The sequence below is a fragment of the Pygocentrus nattereri genome, chromosome 7, assembly GCF_015220715.1.
Source record: "Pygocentrus nattereri isolate fPygNat1 chromosome 7, fPygNat1.pri, whole genome shotgun sequence".
In the NCBI taxonomy this organism is placed as follows: domain Eukaryota; kingdom Metazoa; phylum Chordata; class Actinopteri; order Characiformes; family Serrasalmidae; genus Pygocentrus; species Pygocentrus nattereri.
In genome coordinates, this window is record NC_051217.1 from 1,277,501 (window position 1) to 1,296,254 (window position 18,754).

An 18,754-nucleotide genomic window follows, 5' to 3' on the forward strand; every position below is an offset into this window, starting at 1 on the left:
GAGAACAAAAACATGATGACATGCAGCATTAGATGCCAACCATCATCCCGTGTTCTTTCCTTTGACTTTAGAAATCTGTCTTTGTCAATAAGTAATTGAATAGGACCCATTGCTGAACATGTGCTTTTGCATATGTTAGTATAAGTCGTCCTTTATGAGTGTAATAATGTGTTTCCTGTCACTTCAACTGCAAAACTGTTGGATATGACCTGAACACATTTACATGCACTTTGTTTACATGAACTTTACTGGTAGGCATGGCTTTCTGATTAGAAGATTGTAGCCTATGTTAGTGTGTAGTGTAGAGGCCGATACTCAGGGCTTAACTGCCGCACTCAGCCGCATGTGTTATTAGCAGCCACATTTCCGAGGTAGGCATGGCATGTAACGTTTACAAGCAGCGGTCAAACGTGTTGTTGTTCCCTCTCTCCTGTAGCAGCAGGGCTAGCACTAGCTAAGTTTGGCGAGGGGAGGGGAGGGGGGGTGTCGTGTTACTAGCTGGACTCTGACACATGAGCTTGCGCTTTTGATGTGAGGGCCACTGAAGGGAAGTGTAGCACCAGACCTGTGGTCAGATGACTTCCAGCATGTGGAGGATTAAGCACAGTTGAGGTGGCAGGTGCGAGCGCTTTGGAGTGGCAGCCAGGCCCTTGGTCACGCTCCTCTCAATGCATGAGGGGCTTTTGCTTAGTCCCATCACCCCCCAGAATATCTGCTGTAATTGGAACAAATGGGCACTAAATGTTGCTGTTTCTGTTATTCAACAGGAAGCATGTGGGAAATATGCAGGCTGCAGGCTCAGATAGCTGATGGGGAAGGGGACAGAGGCTGAATGACTTTTAAACCTGATCCTGCATCGCACCAAGCCTCGGAACTAGGAAGAAAGGCTTCCGCACTCTAACAGACGTCCTGTAGTTAATGACAAAAAGGCTGGAAAATGACAAAATGATGTTCTTCCGAGAACGGTCACTTACTCAGAAACGCTTCCAGTAACCCCTGATAAACTCTTTAAGATATCCATCTGTCTCAGAAGAGCTGCTGCGTGTTTGAGATGTTTTTCTTATTAGGAGTCAGATTAAATAAAGGAATTGTTTTTAAAAATGTATGTATTTATTTACAGCTACATATGATCGCTACAGATTATGTTCACAATTAACCTGAGATCATCATCATCATCATCATCGTCATTGAACGCTTAATCCAGATAGGGTCATGGGAGTTCTCCCCGTGTCTGTGTGGGGTTCCTCCGGGTTCTCCGGTTTCCTCCCACAGTCCAAAGTCATGCAGTCAGGCCAATTGGACATGCTGAATTGCCCCTAGGTGTGAATGACTGTCTGTGTCTGTCTGTCTGCCCTGCGATGGACTGGTGACCTGTCCAGGGTGTATCCTGCCTTCCGCCCGATGACCGCTGGGATAGGCTCCTGCAACCCATCCCACCAAGCCCCCACCGCAACCCTGAGGGAGAAGCGGCTTAAACTGAGATATATGCTCTTAAATAGAAGCAACAGAAATCTCAGATGAAATCTTCGGTTCATGTGCCTGTACGGCGTACGTGCATGTAAAGGGGGGTTGAATTCTGCAGGGGGTGGATTGGAAATTGGAGCAACACCTGTTGCCGAGCTGGCTGCCCGCCTCCGTTAAGATACACTGTGAAGATTTGTTTGTGTTTATAGCTGATAGCAAGTCATCCTAAACTGCACTGGCAAGACTGCACCACCTTAATGAACATGCGGTTGTGGTTTGAGTGGGTTGAGAGAAGTTTTGGGAATGTATTTACGGGAAAGATTTGGGTGACTTTTGGCTTCCAGTGTTTATTAGCAATGTTAGCCTTTAGCTTCAGCACAAAACTAAAGAAGTAAATTTTGGTTGTGAAACCTGTGACAGTTGATTGAATACGTCAGGGTGAACAAAACATTGTAGAAATATGTTTTTTTTTTTTAATAATTTCCTTTTTGATCTAAGGCCTTACATCTAAATACATTTAATTAGCATTTTTGTTCTGACGTTTCGACACGTGGTCTTCTTGTGCCAGGTGTGTGACTGATACTAGGGCATATCCAGAAATACTCCTGTTCACCTGAAGGCTATCAGTGCTTTGAAAGCTATAAATAAAACTTAGAAGAACTGTTGAGCCTTTAAAGAACCGACGTTTGCTCAGGTTCTCTAAGTCCTTATCTAGGAGAGGAGACCTTCATAGCTGATGCAGAGATGCTTGGGGCCCTTCCCCATCCTGCAGAGGTGCTTGGGATTCCTCTGGAAGGCCAGGTTATCAAACGCAAACAGCAGCCGCTGGATTCCCGATATGTGTGTTTGCGCAGCGGTGTGAATGGCGTGCTGAGAGGAAGAGGCGCCTGGGTTTCTGTTTGCTCTTTCAGAGCTCTGTGGACTCAAGGCGCCTGACCTGAGGGACGCAGACCCGTTCCTACGCCGCTCACAGCCTTTCGGTGCCATGATCAGATTTCCTGCTGCTTGATGTGAGAGTAGTGAAGGTGTATGAAAGTATGTGGCCTCTCACCCCATCTCTGCTTATCTTGAGTCGGCACCTCTCAAAAAAGTAAACAACAAGAAATATTTATTTGTCTGCTTTGTTTTTGGTGCAACTGCTCCCTGTGGTGGCAAATTCAGGAAATCCTATAATTTGATAAAATGACATGCAGGAGGTAAAAACATGGGACAAAATAAACGTATTTGTGTTTTAGCACACTTTGGTATGAATTATTGGCTTAGTTTCTGCATGACCTTTTAGACTTTTTATAGTCCTCTATATAAGTACCAAAAATGTATAGTACCTAAGATTTCTGATGGTTTTGTTTTATCACAGTCTAGTGTGTTTATGAATATTTTTATCGAATAAACCCGTTTTGGATGCTCAAGTAAATTTATATTTGTGCATTAACGATGGTGTATTGTTCTTGGATGCTTTATCATTAATATAACTGAAAAAAATCTAAAATATTTTTTTAACAGGGCAAAATATTAGAAACAAATTGGCAATATGTAGACAGCTGCCAATATTACCACTAATGAGATAATGGCAAGTATGCACAGAGAGCTGGCTAGACTCCAAGTAAGGCTAATGGCTGATGCTTAACCCCAAGAGACTGGCTTGACCTTCCACTCTTTCTCTCCTCTGTAGCTCATTACCTGCTCCTCCTTATAAATGGGGTGAATTTCAAAGGGAAATGGCCTGTAGACAAAATGAACAAAGCCTGAATTTTAGATCTATATGGGTGCAAACTTTTGAGGTTGTTTACACTTTTTCTATGATCACATATTGATTCATGTAAACTGCACGGAAAATCAGGGGAAAACAAACCCAGGACTGGTGATTGGATTAAGGTCAGGTCACTCAAACCACACAGAGCCGGTCAGAGACGGATCTTCAACACTAGTCTGTTTTCTACGTACACAGAGTTACATAATCAGAACTGTGTATTCTGAGTTGTGACTAGCAGGTGAGAAGGTAACCAATGCAATGAAGGATATACAAGACGTATACAAGAGTTATCTCCAAACCAAGTGCCTAGTTGCACTCTAGTCCGATGAAAGCATCCAAGCCCAATTTGTCAGTTTATATTGTAACAAGAGGAAAAAGTAATGAAAAATAAAACAGAAATGATTTATGTGTTGATGTGCTTTTTGCTTGAGAACATAATATCTGATTTCTTCTGGTCACACGGGATATATTTTATTACAAACGTTCACCCAGATACGATCCGAACATGAAAAACACATTAATGTAAGGTATAAACAGGCTTTTTGACGTCTGAAGCTGCACCTCATTGATAACCCAGTTGCATACAGATGTTATACCTGAAACTGATGTAAATACATCACGGCCCAAAAAGCACAGTATGTACTGAACGTTCAGTGGAACGTGTTGAGCTCGATTCGAGGCTGTTGCTGTGGCTAATAACCTGCAGTTAACATGTCAAAAAAAAAAAAACATAATAAAACATAATAATAGTAATGATAATTCATGATAATAATAAACTGTGTGTGAACTGCAGTTTATGTCATCATGATGTCAAGAAATAGCATGCTGGGAAAGCGCTGGTGCTTATTGCTTTTATAAATGCTCACGGTGTCCCTACAATTGTCTTCTGAATGTTGATTACTTTTTAATATATATTGGCTGAGTAATTAATCTGTAAATGTTACATATTCTCACAAAGCCACATCAAAAGTCAACTGTAAATAAGGATCAAAGTACTTGAAATTGAAAGTACACTTCTAATGTCATTAACATTTAAACCGGTTATCAAAACCTTATTAAAATATTTATATGACAATGTTTTTTTTAAAGTTTTTTAAAATGATTTTTTCCCCCTTCATCACTCCTCAAGCTGCTTTTACCCTTATTTTCTGTGGCTGAAAGGTTCCTTAAATCCCTACATAGTGGCATTTCCAAAAAAATCTGGGTCAATACCCAAAATACTGCAGGCCAAGAGGGGCGAAGGATTTTTTTCCTCTCTGTGGCTGATATAACAAAGATGTGGGTGTCTCATTTTTTCCCTGTAAGGTCTCTGCATCTGCCCTCTGCCTAAGTTGTTGGACACTCTGGGAGATCAGAGCCACAATAAAACCCTGACCTGCTGAAAGCAATCCCTGCAGGATGGGCCAGGAGAAGGGGGCTTAGATGCCTTTCTCGCTGGGCGTGCCTGGGATTGTGTTTACGGAAGAGCTGGATCTTCACAAGTGGAATGGGAGATGAGGGCTGGGCCTCGGATTGCACGGCTAGATTCATTGTGGAGGTCAACTAGTGGGCACTGTTTGTGTCAGCTGGCTCCAAGCAGCTTGCGTGGTGCGTTTCCACCAGAATGGAGAGGTTTCATTGTTCTTTGTTAACGTAGCGTTTATATCAGTGCAGTGTTAGATTAACACCTCAGAACTTTTTATTCTTTTGCAGCACTAGAAAGCATTAGCTGCCCTTTTTCTACTGGGTGAATTTCATGACAATTGCAGCAACAGACGTGGGTCAGAATTACAGTAATACAATCTCACGTTATTATTATGGCTAGGGCTGGGTATTGTTCATGCCTTCTGTGCTAGATTAAAACCAGACCACAAATAAAGTGTAGTAGATGTCATGTGACTTGAAATTCATACTTAAAAAGCAGTCAGTCTAAGGCCTAATCGCATTTCACCCCTTGCCCCTACCACTTAGCCCTTACCCCTCCTTTTTGGACGTTCATGTCTAGGGGTTTGGTGAGGTGTTAGGGTTACGCCACCCTCCAAACTGAGTTTTTTCACAGGCACGCTCTAAACGCTCTAAATCTACTGTATTATCTCAGCTTAATATCATTTCAATGTATTATGGTCCTTTTCTTCATAGCAAGCTTAATAAACCGATAGTAGTATGCTGATAAGAAAAGTCTCGGTAGCTGCAGTACTGACGTAGGCCTGATTCAGTTGGAACCTTCACGGCATTATATTTGGCATTGGATGACAAATTTCAGTCTGTAGTGTTAAAGAAATTTGCTTGCTTGTAACAGTCACAATATCCTGGCTGAGAAATATTAAGAAGAGCTATTTTATCATAAGGGAAAAGATGAGATGAATGAGGTGCGTATGTGAATAAATGGCCAAAGTCTCTGAGCTGTTTCACTCAGTTCCGTCTTGTCAGGCTCTCTTCTTTTGTTCTGTACTGTAATGCCGGGCAGACTCCTCTTCCTCCGTCTGCGTCTCTCTTTCTCGTCCGCTCACTCTCACGCCAGACTGTCTGATTTTATTAATGGATCCAACAGGAACTGAGGAGCAGAGTTTCTCTTTACCAACAAACAAATTAGTCTTTGTGTTTGAGCCGCTCCAAACCCTCCTCCCTCTCTCTGGCTGCGAGAAGAGAGAGAGAATGAGAGGGAGCTAAAAGGGAGAAAAAAAAAAAAATCAGGGATGAAACAAAGGAGACATGCAGCTCCATGGCTGCCGAGCACGGCCCTGGGGCATTCGCGACGATAGGAGAAAGCAAATACTATTTTCTCGTGGAACAATCACTTCCGTTCTAAATTTGGACGCCTCTACTACACTGACAGGAGCGGATAAAGGCCATTCATCTTAATAAACAATGCGCTATTTTGAGCGAGCTGGGTGAATGAGGAACTTCAAATGGGATTCGCGTTCTTGGCAGCATGTTGTTTCAGCAGTTTGTGCACTTATCAGGAGTGTGTCAGGAAAAAAAGGGTTTTCCTCATGATGGAGCTGAAAGATTCATCTTTTTTTTTTACCATAAAACTTGAAGGAGTGCAATTTTCAAATCACGGGAGCTGCGTTTTTTAATTTTACCCCACATTATCGACACCATGTTCAGAAGCTTTAAGTGTTTTTTGCCCCAATAACTTGGGAACTGTCTTTAGATGAGTTAGGCCGATCAGACGCAACCAAAAACTCAAGGTCTGTGACATTACAGCCGCAACTAACTGGCAGTCCGGCGCGCTGGCCGTAACGTTCAAGCTTCAAAGAAGCAAAAATTGCCAAAATGCTTGGGTGACAGGTTAAATAATAGAAAATAAACACAAATTAAATCACAGATGCAAGACTGTCCCAAAAAATTCTTTGCCCAAATTCTTTAGCACACCCGTACCTCACCAGGAGGTGATAACACAGGAGGAAATCTCACCCAAGCTGTTTGAAAGATGGTGATTTGACATGGCCAGAAGATGGCAGCTAAAAACACTTCCATGTATCTCATGGCTGAGACTCTATAATGCTGGCTGTCAGAGAGATGGTGACCTAAGCCTCTTTAAGAACATAAAAGGTTTAACCCAGGGAGCTCATATGTCAAGACATTTCTACAGATCACCACCTCCTTCTAGGGAGCAGATTTACTCCTTGAAATGTATAGTTGTTTTGTTCAGTGCAGAGTCTTCTTGGCTTAGATTAGACATAAGAGGCCATTTAAAGAGCCCATAGCTCGTTTTAAAATGGACTGCTTTTGTGATGTCATGTAAATCAATGCATTTGCGTATATGCTCCTATGCAGCCGACAACAGTGTAACCCAGCCCATTCTGCAGTTAGAAGGAGTGTTTCAGCCTGGCCTCCTTTTCGAATGCGATGCAACTCAGAGCAGCCAGTAAGAAAAGGGGTGATTTACATGTCGGTGTTAAAGACACAGTAACAGCCTGTATAATTCTGAGAGATAAAGAGAAGTTGGAACTGCAACTGATTGTAGACTAATCAAGAAGTGCTGATGTTAATATCCATATGTTATTTAATAGCGACAGTCAGTCAGCTGTTGAGATTTTGAAACAGCTTGCTTGTTGGTTCATGGATGCTGATAAGTTTGGCTTTTTAGCTAGTGAAATTCAATATTGAATACCATGGGAGTTTTTGATTGTATTCAAATAATTCATTACCATAAACAAATACTGAATTAATACTGAATTTTGATACACAGCCCTGCACACAACCATGAAAATGTTGTCCCAGAAGTGGGGCCTTTAAAGCATGTTGGGCATGTGTATTGGTTTTATATTGCAATTTACACTTTACAGTCCCCATTTGTTAAAGTAATGCCCGGAATACTCCACCCATGCTTTTAGAAAAATTCCAGCAGGATTTTATGATGCACAGTATTATGGCCTCTTTGTTTGATCTGTGTGTCTAGTGTAAGCTATGAGAGTTTGCTGGCCACACATTGGCTTCGCTGTCCACCAGGACTACTAGATCTGTTAGACATCGCTCCTACTCAGAGGATGAAATAAATTAGCTGCTGAGGAGCTATTCCCACTGACAGCCACAATTAAAAGGAAAGATAATTTTCCTAAATAAAACATGAATGCTTCTTTTGCGTGTGTGTGTGTGTGAGAGAGAGAGAGAGAGAGAGAGAGAGAGAGAGAGAGGGGCAGGGGAGGACACTCTCCTTCTGAACTCTGTGGTTTTGCATATGGGTTGTTTTCTGTGTGGACTGTAGACACGGATGGCCTTTTTAAACACGGGTCATCTGGGGTGACATTTTTCAGAAGCTTTTTGGATCACTTATCCCACTAAACTACACAGAGAATGTGAAGCCTCAGCCCGAGTCCCTTTGTGTAAAGTAGGAACAAAGCGTGGCATAAATCTGTGTATGGAAATAAATGTACAGGATAACACAAGAGCACTGTTTATCAGACACCACTGAGATCACGCATAGGAGTCATTTGAATTTGAATAATCCTTCTGCTCTGGCCTTTTGACCAGCAGTGTTTTGCTTTTCTCTGGTTGTTATGAGCTTTGTGCAGAATTTCCTTTGAAATACTTTTCATTTAAAGCCTTGAGTCTTCAGCGTATTATTGAGGTAGAAATCTTAAATGGGAATTCCATGATTTGTTTTTTAAACTCTGCATAATTCTATCATTTAGATTTTCAGTCGTCCCTGAGTGTCCCTGAGTGTCCCTGGGTGTCCCTGGATGAATGACGTTTTGTTGATTTTTTTAAATTATTTTTTTTATAGGATGCACAGTTTAGGGCACAATTACTATTTATTTGCTGATTTTAACATATTGGGGAAGAACACGACATAAAATAATACATAAAAAAATATAAAGCACAGACTCTAAACAAAGTCATTAGAGTGGTGTGAAAGGATTCATACTAATTTGGATTGTTCTTCTCAGTGGTGGTGATGGGAACCAGAGGTCGTAATGTCAACAACACAAATGTTGCTGTTTTATTTACTATCCAAAGTGAGCCTGCACATGTGTTCTTACATGTAATGTTGATGATTTTAAATTAATGCTAAAGCCAAATAAATAAGATATATTTGGGTATTATTTTGCCTTACAGCTCCCTGCATGTACCTCTCTGGCATGCATGCATTTAAAAAAAAATAAAAAATCATTTCAGACCTACCATAAAACAATGTCATTAGTCAGCTTATTTGTAGCTGTTTTGTATATTAACATTTTTGTTTGGTATCTTTTACAGGCCTTAGATGTTTCAGATGTTTGCATCCTATCACCACCACTGTGAACAATTTTTACGCAGCTAGAAAGTCACATTTCATGTCAAACCTCTCTGAAGTACTGTTTTAAAATCATGGAGAAATCTTAAAACACTGGTTGAATTCTGTTTTAAGACTTATTATTCAGTTATCCCTGTGAAACGTATGTAATTAAGGTGTGTAGCTATGAGAATGAAAATAATTGAGAATATAGTCTAAGTGTCTAAGCCTACCCTTAAGCAGCTTTCAAATTATAATAGTAGATAATGCGGATGTGATTGTGTGTAGCATTTGTGTCTGTGCAGGTTGTTTGCATGTTTACAGTGCTCTGTGTCTGATTTGGATTCAAGTTCTAATTTCTCATTGAATTCTTTCTCTTTCTCTCTTTTTTCACCCCCAGTCTGTGGTCCTCACATCGATATCCGCAATGACATCAGTGAATTCAAGAAGCTGGAGAACTGCACGGTGGTAGAGGGCTACCTGCAGATTCTCCTGATAGGAGACAAGAACCACAACCCATACCAGGAGTTCCGCTCCCTCAGCTTTCCCAAGCTCAGGATGGTGACCGACTACTTGCTGCTGTTCCGAGTGGCAGGCCTGGACAGTCTCAGCATGCTCTTCCCCAACCTCACAGTCATCCGAGGACGCAACCTGTTCTACAACTATGCCCTCGTGATCTTTGAGATGACCAGCTTGAAGGACATTGGCCTGTACAGCTTGAAGAACATCACGCGAGGGGCCATCAGGATTGAGAAGAACCCGGAGCTGTGCTATGTCGACTCAGTGGACTGGTCGCTCATTATGGATGCAGAATTTAATAACTACGTCGCTGGGAACAAGCCATCCAAAGAGTGTGGGGATGTGTGCCCGGGCATTATAGAGGAGAACCCAGAGTGCCCCAGGACCAGCTTTAATGACAATTATAGCTACCGCTGCTGGACCTCCAACCACTGCCAGAAAGGTAAAGTTGAAGGAATTTATTTTAGTAGCAGAGTTGTTCTTCTACCTGAAGATTGCCTTGTGATTGTGTGGTTTTGTTGTTGCTGAAGATGGTCCTGGAAAAATGGCTTTCTCCAGTTTCTTTATGCCAGTGAACTTTACCACTCATTTGTAGGTTATGAGTTGTGTCAGTGCTCATCTACCCCTACATGTGTAACAGACATAGCCTATACATGCTTGTATTTAGATTATATTACAAAAAAGGCTGGAATATCCCATGATTTGCTTAATGCATTCTGGACTATATGCAATCGTGCAAGTTTTCTTAGACTTAATTCAGCCAAGCAGGGTGTCATGATTCACAAAATCTAGAACTTGATTTGATAGTTTCTATTTGTAGTTCATAATATCAGTAATTCACAAACTGGTCCTCAGGAACCTCCTGAGATGATTTTTACTCCTTCTCAACTCCCAACGAGTAGGGATAGAGCTAAAATATGGACTGTCTGGGGTCCCTGAGGAGTGGTTTGACAACCACTGTGTTGTGGTGCTATAAATGTACAATAAATATCGCTGCTGTCGTTTTTCACTTTTTGACATAATTCAAAAATGCCTGCTGCCCTGTACACTGTGTGTACATTACATGATGGATGGACCAAACGTAATGGTCCAAAATGACTTGGGGGAAAAAAAATCTGGATCCATTGACTTACATTACAGGCAAATTAGGTTTTTACCTTTTCCTGTAAAGCTATCATTTTGGAGATGTATAGAACATATATATATATATATATATATATATATATATATATATAACATACAAATAACGTACAATATCTGGAATGTGATGCTTTAGTAGTCTTATAGTGTCCACAAGTTTAGTCCAAAGTTCACAGACTAGTCACAATATATTGATACCGTATGATATATTGTGAAACAGTTCAATGCAGTATGATACACCACATCCTGTGTAATGTTACAGCCCTATGGAAAGAGCCTATAGAATAAAAATGCTCAAGGTGTGGGCTACAAGTTCATCTAAGCTACTTGTTAATGACAGGTGTAGGTAAAACAGTCATAGCATCTGCTACTAAGATCAGAAATTCGGGATGCATGAAGATACACTGAGATTCATTTTATAATTGCATCTTGCCAACCTAAAGCAAAAACGAATTGAACTGTGGGCTGCTTGAGATTCCCACCCCTACTGATACTGTAGTAACTGCTACGGAGCTGGAGGTCTGCTTCTGTGGCAAGTCTTGTCAGGTAAATATTTGCCTAGTCTTATCTATGTTGTGTTGAGAGACTTATGAGTTGAACTCTCTTGCCATTAATTAAAAGCTATGACAACAGCGGAGGATGGTGGATGCTTCAGCTTGTTTCCCGTCCATGAAAAGAAAACAGAGATCTGTGAAGGCGCTCTGTTAGAAACTGTTTGCAGAAAGCAACGAGTGGAAATCAGTGACTTCTCTGAATTGGATGCTGTCTTGTGGGCTGTTCTGTGTGAACAGTCAGTTGTTTGGGTTCGTCTCTGATGGTAGGCTAAGATATATCCCACCATGGATTTTACTGCTTAAATCAGTCTTTGCAGCAAACTTCAGAAAACACTTCAGAACTTGTACAAAGTAAAGCCGTATTTGAATATGGGGATCCATTACAAAGCTTAACGTCTACATGACGATCTGCAAGCGCTTGAATGCTGCATGCTGTATTTTTCCACTGACTGCCAACACGTCTTGATCTATTCGCCTTTATCTAAGAGATGGTTGGTTCACAAAAATGGATGCCAGCATGTTGTTCACATCTGGCTTGGGGTTGCCTCAGAATGCCTGGGAAACAGCAGACTCCTGCTTTTGCATTGTCTGTTCCCTCTTCCTCTCTCAACCACACAAGAATGGTGGGAAAAGTACAGTGGACAAGAAAGGGCTCTTTCCCAGCCTTGGCCTTTAGAAGGCCCGTGCTGCATTCAGGTTCATTCTGGGGACGGAGGATCTGGGCTGTGCCCCTCCTCCCCATTTTTCCTTACAGCAGGAAAACAAACAGAGGAAATGGAGCCTTCCACAGATACGTGTTGTGTTTTCAACCGGAAGCAGAGGCCAGTTTATTGTGGTGTGGAGCTGATTCTGATGATGCCTGTCTGCTGTATGGACGAACTGGCTATTAGGGCTTTCAGTGACCCTCGAGAGGGAGAAGCAGAATGTAGCCTTTTCTTTCCAGTGACCCTCCTGTGCGCTGATGCCGGCTGTTCCCGGCTGCCACTCCTAGGACATGTCGGCACCTGCTCCCCTGCACACCTGTTCAGTATGGTAATGTTGTGTCTGAATGGTGTGTCTTTGGGGGCTGAGTGAGTCATCTATATCCAAGGCTCGCTCAGCACAACAGAAAAACAGAAGAGAAAGGCTGTTAGTCACAGTAGAAAAGGACTTGCTGGAGGTCCTACTAATTCGCTGGTGTTTTCCAAAAGACTTACTGGAACTCGCAGCCAGCCACCACCTGTCCAGGGGTGTTTTTCTCCCTCTCCTTCCCAACAAAGCAACAACAAGGATGCAAAATGTGTTTTGGGAAAATGCACCACAGCTGTTTTTCCTAGGCTTTATGCTCTGTTGGCATCACCATGCACTCACATAGATTGACTGTTGCTGCTAAAACTAGGGCTGCAGCTAAAGCTGATGTTTATAATTGGTTACCTTATCCAGTGTTATTCAGTTATTTGACTGATCTCATTGTTTGCCTTCTTTGGTCCCTTTACTGTGGCTTCCACCATCATTCAGAGTCCTAGAAAGGTCTCTCATGTTGTAACAGTGGAAGCCATATTGCTCTGTATGCATCCAGTAGAGTATTGCAGTTCCTTGGAGTGACCACGTGTACCACAAGGACATTATAGAGCATTGCAGGGTGCTTGATTTTGATACTGATTCCTGAATGATGCTTTATTCAGTAACATCCTTTAGATTATGGACTAAAATGGGGTGCGTGCATGCAGAATGTTTGTTTGGGCAGCCAATCAGCAGTCTAGATTTTGGAACAAGAGTGCTTATTGGCTCATGGGTACTGATAGGATTCACTACTTAAGTGACGCCCTACTTTTATTACTTAATCAATTTCAAAAACACAGTTACAGATTTTTTCCCTAATCAATGTCGTTGACTTGTTGACATTGTCAGCTTGTTGTTGCATTTTTGCGAAAGGCAGAAAACTTAGAGAAGGGAGAAAAACAAAGATCAAGAACGTAGGTGACGCTGGCCAGTCTCGCCCTTCCCAGACATGTTTACCCATTCCTAGACCAAAGCGAAGTTGAGGTGAACTCAAACAAGCACATGAAAATAGAACCTTGAGGGGGTTCAAAGCTGAAGATAAGGGCTATTGGGAGCAAGCGCAGTGAACTTGAGATAAGAAGAGGCCAGAGTGTTAGGAGGTTAGCAGCAGAAGGAGGAGGAGGAGGATGCTGACTGACGGAGGCCTCGATGTCGCCCTGCCGTCGTCCCGCCGCCTCTCCATGGCTCTCGATCCAGTCTCTCTGGCGCTCTTTGAAGGGCAGATCCACCCCCGCTTCTCTCTCTGTCTCTCTCTTTCTCTGCTCACCCCCTCCCACCCCTCCACATAATTGCCTTGTTTTTCTCGAGCGCAGATGTTTCTTCAAGGGCACGCAGTGGTTTTGTAGTCAATCTGGAGCAGGGTTCTCTCTGACAGTGGCACTCTCTAATTACGCCACCGAGAGATGCTGTCCGCTACCGCTTACTCGGCTTGCTGCACGTCCATGTGTTCGTGTGTGTGTCCATGAGTCAAATGGGACATGGGACATCTTCTCCAGAGCCAAGGGGTGGATTTTTTGTTTAGTTTTTTCCCCTTTTCTATCTGAAGTGCTAAAACATTCCTCGGCTTGTTCTATCATGTGCTAGTTCCTGATGGCTTACTATTTGAGGGTCAGTGTGTGTGTGTGTGTGTGTGTGTGTGTGTGCACAAACAAATCCAGCACACCTCTTTATGAGAGACTTTGATTGAGCGGCGCTCATTGTCTGCGGGCCGCCTGGGCTCCACTTTGTTTGTTAACTAAATGATCAAAGAGTCTTGACGTGCGCTACCGTCTAATAAAGCGATCGCACACAACTCACTGCTGAAGTAACGTCTCCTTGCTCTGACCTCAGCCATCAGGACATGAGGAACTGCCTTTTATGAGGGTTCCCAGACCACATAGTCTAACATATCAACAATTTCTCATGGAACTTTTTTTTTTGCCTTTTATCCAAAAAGAGCTGTGTTTCCTTTCTCCTGAAAATGAGTTCATTTAGAGAGCTTTGTAATAACACAAGTATGCTTTTTATGACAAACCCAAATAATCTGAATATATGAATATTCATATATGAATATATGAGCGCTATGTTGATGTTCATTTCCTTATTTGTTATTCAGATGCTTCGTCAGAGACCCATCATTTCGCTCTGTTTTAAATGAAACGTTTTATCATCAAACATTGAGAAAATAGCAGTTATTTAAAGCTACACTATGTAGGTTTTTTTGTTTATTAAAATTGAATGTAGCATTGAGTCAGGAGAAAAAAGGAATGCTGAAACATGGTGGTCATGCAGTCACCCGGTAAAGCCTGAAATAGTGTAAAAGTCAGAGGCGTCGGTTCAGATTTCGTGGGAGTTTTTCGGATGACATCACACAGCACCGGCTCAAAAAGAAGACATGCAGACAGTAGTCGATAATTCACTTACCCGGAAAACATGTCCTTCACTAAGTTTTGATGAGATTCTCTTCGTAAACTCTTTTAATCCGTTCACCATCACCAGATTCATCCCCTCAGGGAAGGGATCCGAAGCACGACCTTCATTACGAAATATTCTTCCACACGCTACAACACATTAACCGCCAGGAAGGTATCCATTGCAAGAGATTTTAAAATAAAACTCAAAAAGTTTTCTCTGAAATTTAGAGCAAAATCAGTACAAGGTGGTAATAAATGTCTTAATTCTCAAAGTTTTTATTTCCAATCGTTTTTTTGTCACAGCCACGTTTAAGCCGATCAATTGATTGTTTGTCAGATTAATAATCAATTATTATTCAATAGACAACTTACAAGGAGCTACATTATTTTTTAATGAAACACACATTGCAGCATGCTGTGCTCAGAAAAGCCTAACATGACATAATTTACACGGATAACTATGATGTCTACTCCCTGCTGTCTATGTCTAAGACAAAAAGCAGCTTTCTGTCTGTAACTTACAGTGGACACATAATAAAGGGGACCATAACCAACAATCGCTTTGACACAGTCAGCACTTCTCTTTATGCGTTTTGGGGTTAGATTAAGTCACGTAGTTTCAACATACATTTAACCTTCACCATTCCTGGTAAACCATCAGTGGGCTGGATTCTCGGAACAGGGAAATTAGGGATAAGCTTAAGAAAAGTGAAAGTGCCCTACAGCCAATGTCGACTGTGATGTCTGAGACACACTTGTTTTTGTGTCGCTTTTTTATTTTTTTTAAAGGAGCGGGGCTTATGAAACAGTCTTTTTTAGGATGTCTCACTTTGTTAGAATGATGGTTCTGTTCCAAGTCCTCAACTGAACCCCTGATGGTCTCGGTGGGTGGGATGGTTGTGTGTGGAGTTGTGTGCTCCTGTGCTTGTTTATGTGTGTGTAGGACATCTCTAGGCCCATGTGAAGAGGGGTGCTGAGGGGGAAATGTCACAGAAATGTCAAGAGTAGAAACACAACACAAGGCTCCTGAGAGCAGTAGCAGACCCACATCTCCTCCCTCCCTCTCTTCCTCAAGCCCTCCCTTCCTGTACATGGGTGTTATGGGTGGGAATCACTAGAAAACCCTCAATACGATATTATCACAATATTTGAGGCGTGTATCTTGTATATTTTTGTATATACATTTATGTATATTTCTAAGCAGAATAAGCAGAATAAAGCATTTTCGCATGAGGAATCTGAACGAAATCTTTCTATGGCAAGTCAACGCTCTAAATAGAAGTGCTATGTAGCACAAGTAATGAAAGTAGTGAAGTAAGCAGCAAGTTTAGCTGCTTGACTAAGTACACATATCTTCTTCTTCTTCTTTCGGCTGCTCCCTTTAGGGGTCGCCACAGCGGATCATCTGCCTCTATCTTGCCCTATCCACTGCCTCCTCTACTTTCACACCAACCATCTCCATGTCCACCTTCACTACATCCATAAACCTTCTCTGAGGTCTACCTCTTCTCCTTCTACCCGGCAGCTCCATCTCCAACATTCTTTGACCAATATATCCACTATTCCTCCTCAACACATGTCCAAACCATCTCAACCTGGCCTCTCTGGCTTTATCTCCAAACTGCTCCACCTTCACCGTCCCTCTGATCTGCTCATTTCTAATCTTGTCCATCCTGGTCACTCCCAACGAAAATCTCAGCATCTTCATCTCCGCCACCTCCAGCTCAGCCTCCTGTCTTTTAGACAGAGCCACCGTCTCCAAACCAAACATCATAGCAGGACGCACTGCTGTCTTGTAGACCTTCCCTTTCACTCTTGCTGCTATCCTTCTGTCATATATATATATATATATATATATATATATATATATATATATATATATATATATATATATATATATATATATATATATATGTACACATATATAGCACATAAATACATCTGGCTTTATGTATACAATAATCATAGTACAATATAATTTATTGAGCGGTTTCTCCTGATATATTGATTTTCATAGTGGCTAATCATAATTTTGTCCTCTAAAATATTATTATATTATATATATTATATATATTATATATATTTTTTATTTCCCATCCCTACTTTTACTGCCCCCTCTCAATAGTTTAATAGGTTTACTATGACTACCATACCCCCACACCTGCTCACACAGCTACTGTTCTTATCAGCCACTGTTGACAGCTCCAGCCATTAGATTAGCCCTCCACAGTGTCCACATCCAGCTGCTTGCTTGACCGTGGCGTCACCGAGTGTGTGTGTGCGCGTGCATGTGTGTGCGTGGTGTCTCGTGACTGTGTCTGCTCTGTGGCCTGCTTTCAGTTGAGCTCTTGGGTCGCTGTGTTCCAGACATGCACGCAGTCCAGCCACCCCTGACTGAGGAAAGAGGGAGCAGGGTGGGGTGGGGGTGTTTGGATGATAAGGTCCAGTTCAAGGCCTCACAGGGAGCTGCATAGCCTCACACAGCACCACCACACACACTTTTCAGAGCTGCTCCCAAGACAAGTTCGTCTTCCCCTCCGAAATGCTGGCTGATCAGCTCCGATCCACATATGCCATTTTTTCACATTTCCTTGGCAGTGCCAACTAGCACACACACACGATGGTGGGAAATTTGGAAACCTGACCAGAATACCGCCAGAGTCATGCAATCTCTCCTAAAGCTTGAATGCAGAACTAAGAATGAGTATCATTGGGAGTTTATCAATACTACAATTTTTATTGATATTGCTTAGCCATTAAGCAGTGTGCCACCTAAAAAAATCCAAAAACCGCAAGCAAGAATTCAAGAAAAGAATCTGTTGCTTTTTTTAAACCCAATTCTCACATCTAATTCCACTTTCTAGCTAGGTCTCCCCATCACGTGGTGCTACCGAAGTGAAGGCTGCCACTTGCGTCATTCAAGTCTCACTGCATCTTTTTAACTGGCAGCTAATGCAGTGTCATTGAGGAGAACGCTGCCGTGAGGCTAATTGTGTTTTCTTGGACTACCAGCCATAGATGGCTCTAGCATAGTCAGGATCAAACCTGCAAAATGGTTGCGCCACTAATCAGTATTGCTTTGTAAAATGTGGCAAAATACTATGTATGATATTTGGCTTATAATGTGGCTCTTTAGAACCTGAGCTGTCTGTTTTATATTGTTCCGTATGCAATCATACTTTGAGTTGTTTCACTCCTTCTGACAGAGAGAGAGAGAGAGAGAGAGAGAGAGAGAGAGAGAGGGAGAGAGAGAGAGAGACAGAGAGAGAGAGATGAGGAGAGAGAGAGATGAGGGGAGAGAGAGAGACAGAGAGAGAGACAGAGAGGGAGAGAGAGAGATGAGGAGAGAGACAGATGAGGAGAGAGAGAGAGAGAGAGAGATGAGGAGAGAGAAAGATGAGGAGAGAGAGAGAGAGAGAAAGAGAGACAGAGAGGGAGAGAGAGAGATGAGGAGAGAGACAGATGAGGAGAGAGAGAGAGAGATGAGGAGAGAGAAAGATGAGGAGAGAGAGAGAGAGAGAGAGAGAGAAAGATGAGGAGAGAGAGAGAGAGAGAAAGAGAGACAGAGAGGGAGAGAGAGAGATGAGGAGAGAGAAAGATTAGGAGAGAGAGAGAGAGAGATGAGGAGAAAGATGAGGAGAGAGAGAGATGAGGAGAGAGAGAGAGAGACAATGAGAGAGAGAGAGAGAGAGAGAGAGAGAGAGAGAGAGAGAGAGAGACAGAGAGAGAGAGAGAGACAATGAGAGAGAGAGAGAGAGAGAGAGAGAGAGAGACAGAGAGAGAGAGAGAGGAAGAGAGAGAGAGACAGAGAGAGAGACAGACAGGGAGAGAGAGAGAGAGAGGAAGAGAGAGAGACAGAGAGAGAGACAGACAGGGAGAGAGAGAGAGAGAGAGAGAGAGAGAGAGAGAGAGAGAGAGAGAGAGAGATGAGGAGAGAGAAAGATTAGGAGAGAGAGAGAGAGAGAGAGATGAGGAGAAAGATGAGGAGAGAGAGAGACAATGAGAGAGAGAGAGAGAGAGAGAGAGAGAGAGACAGAGAGAGAGAGAGAGACAATGAGAGAGAGAGAGAGAGAGAGAGAGAGACAGAGAGAGAGAGAGGAAGAGAGAGAGACAGAGAGAGAGACAGACAGGGAGAGAGACAGAGAGAGAGAGAGAGAGAGAGAGAGAGAGAGACAGAGAGAGAGAGAGG

At 42.4% G+C, this 18,754-nt stretch overlaps 1 protein-coding gene across 2 annotated transcripts in view; it reads left to right on the top strand.

Moving 5' to 3' along the window:
- The window catches only part of igf1ra (insulin-like growth factor 1a receptor), a 148,105-nt gene that overhangs the window by 12,989 nt on the left and 116,362 nt on the right, over window positions 1-18,754 (top strand). For both annotated transcript variants that reach the window (XM_037540012.1, XM_017692202.2), the window contains exon 2: window positions 9,319-9,879. In XM_037540012.1, coding sequence (XP_037395909.1) covers window positions 9,319-9,879 — 561 coding nt within the window. The remainder of the gene's footprint in view (window positions 1-9,318; window positions 9,880-18,754) is intronic.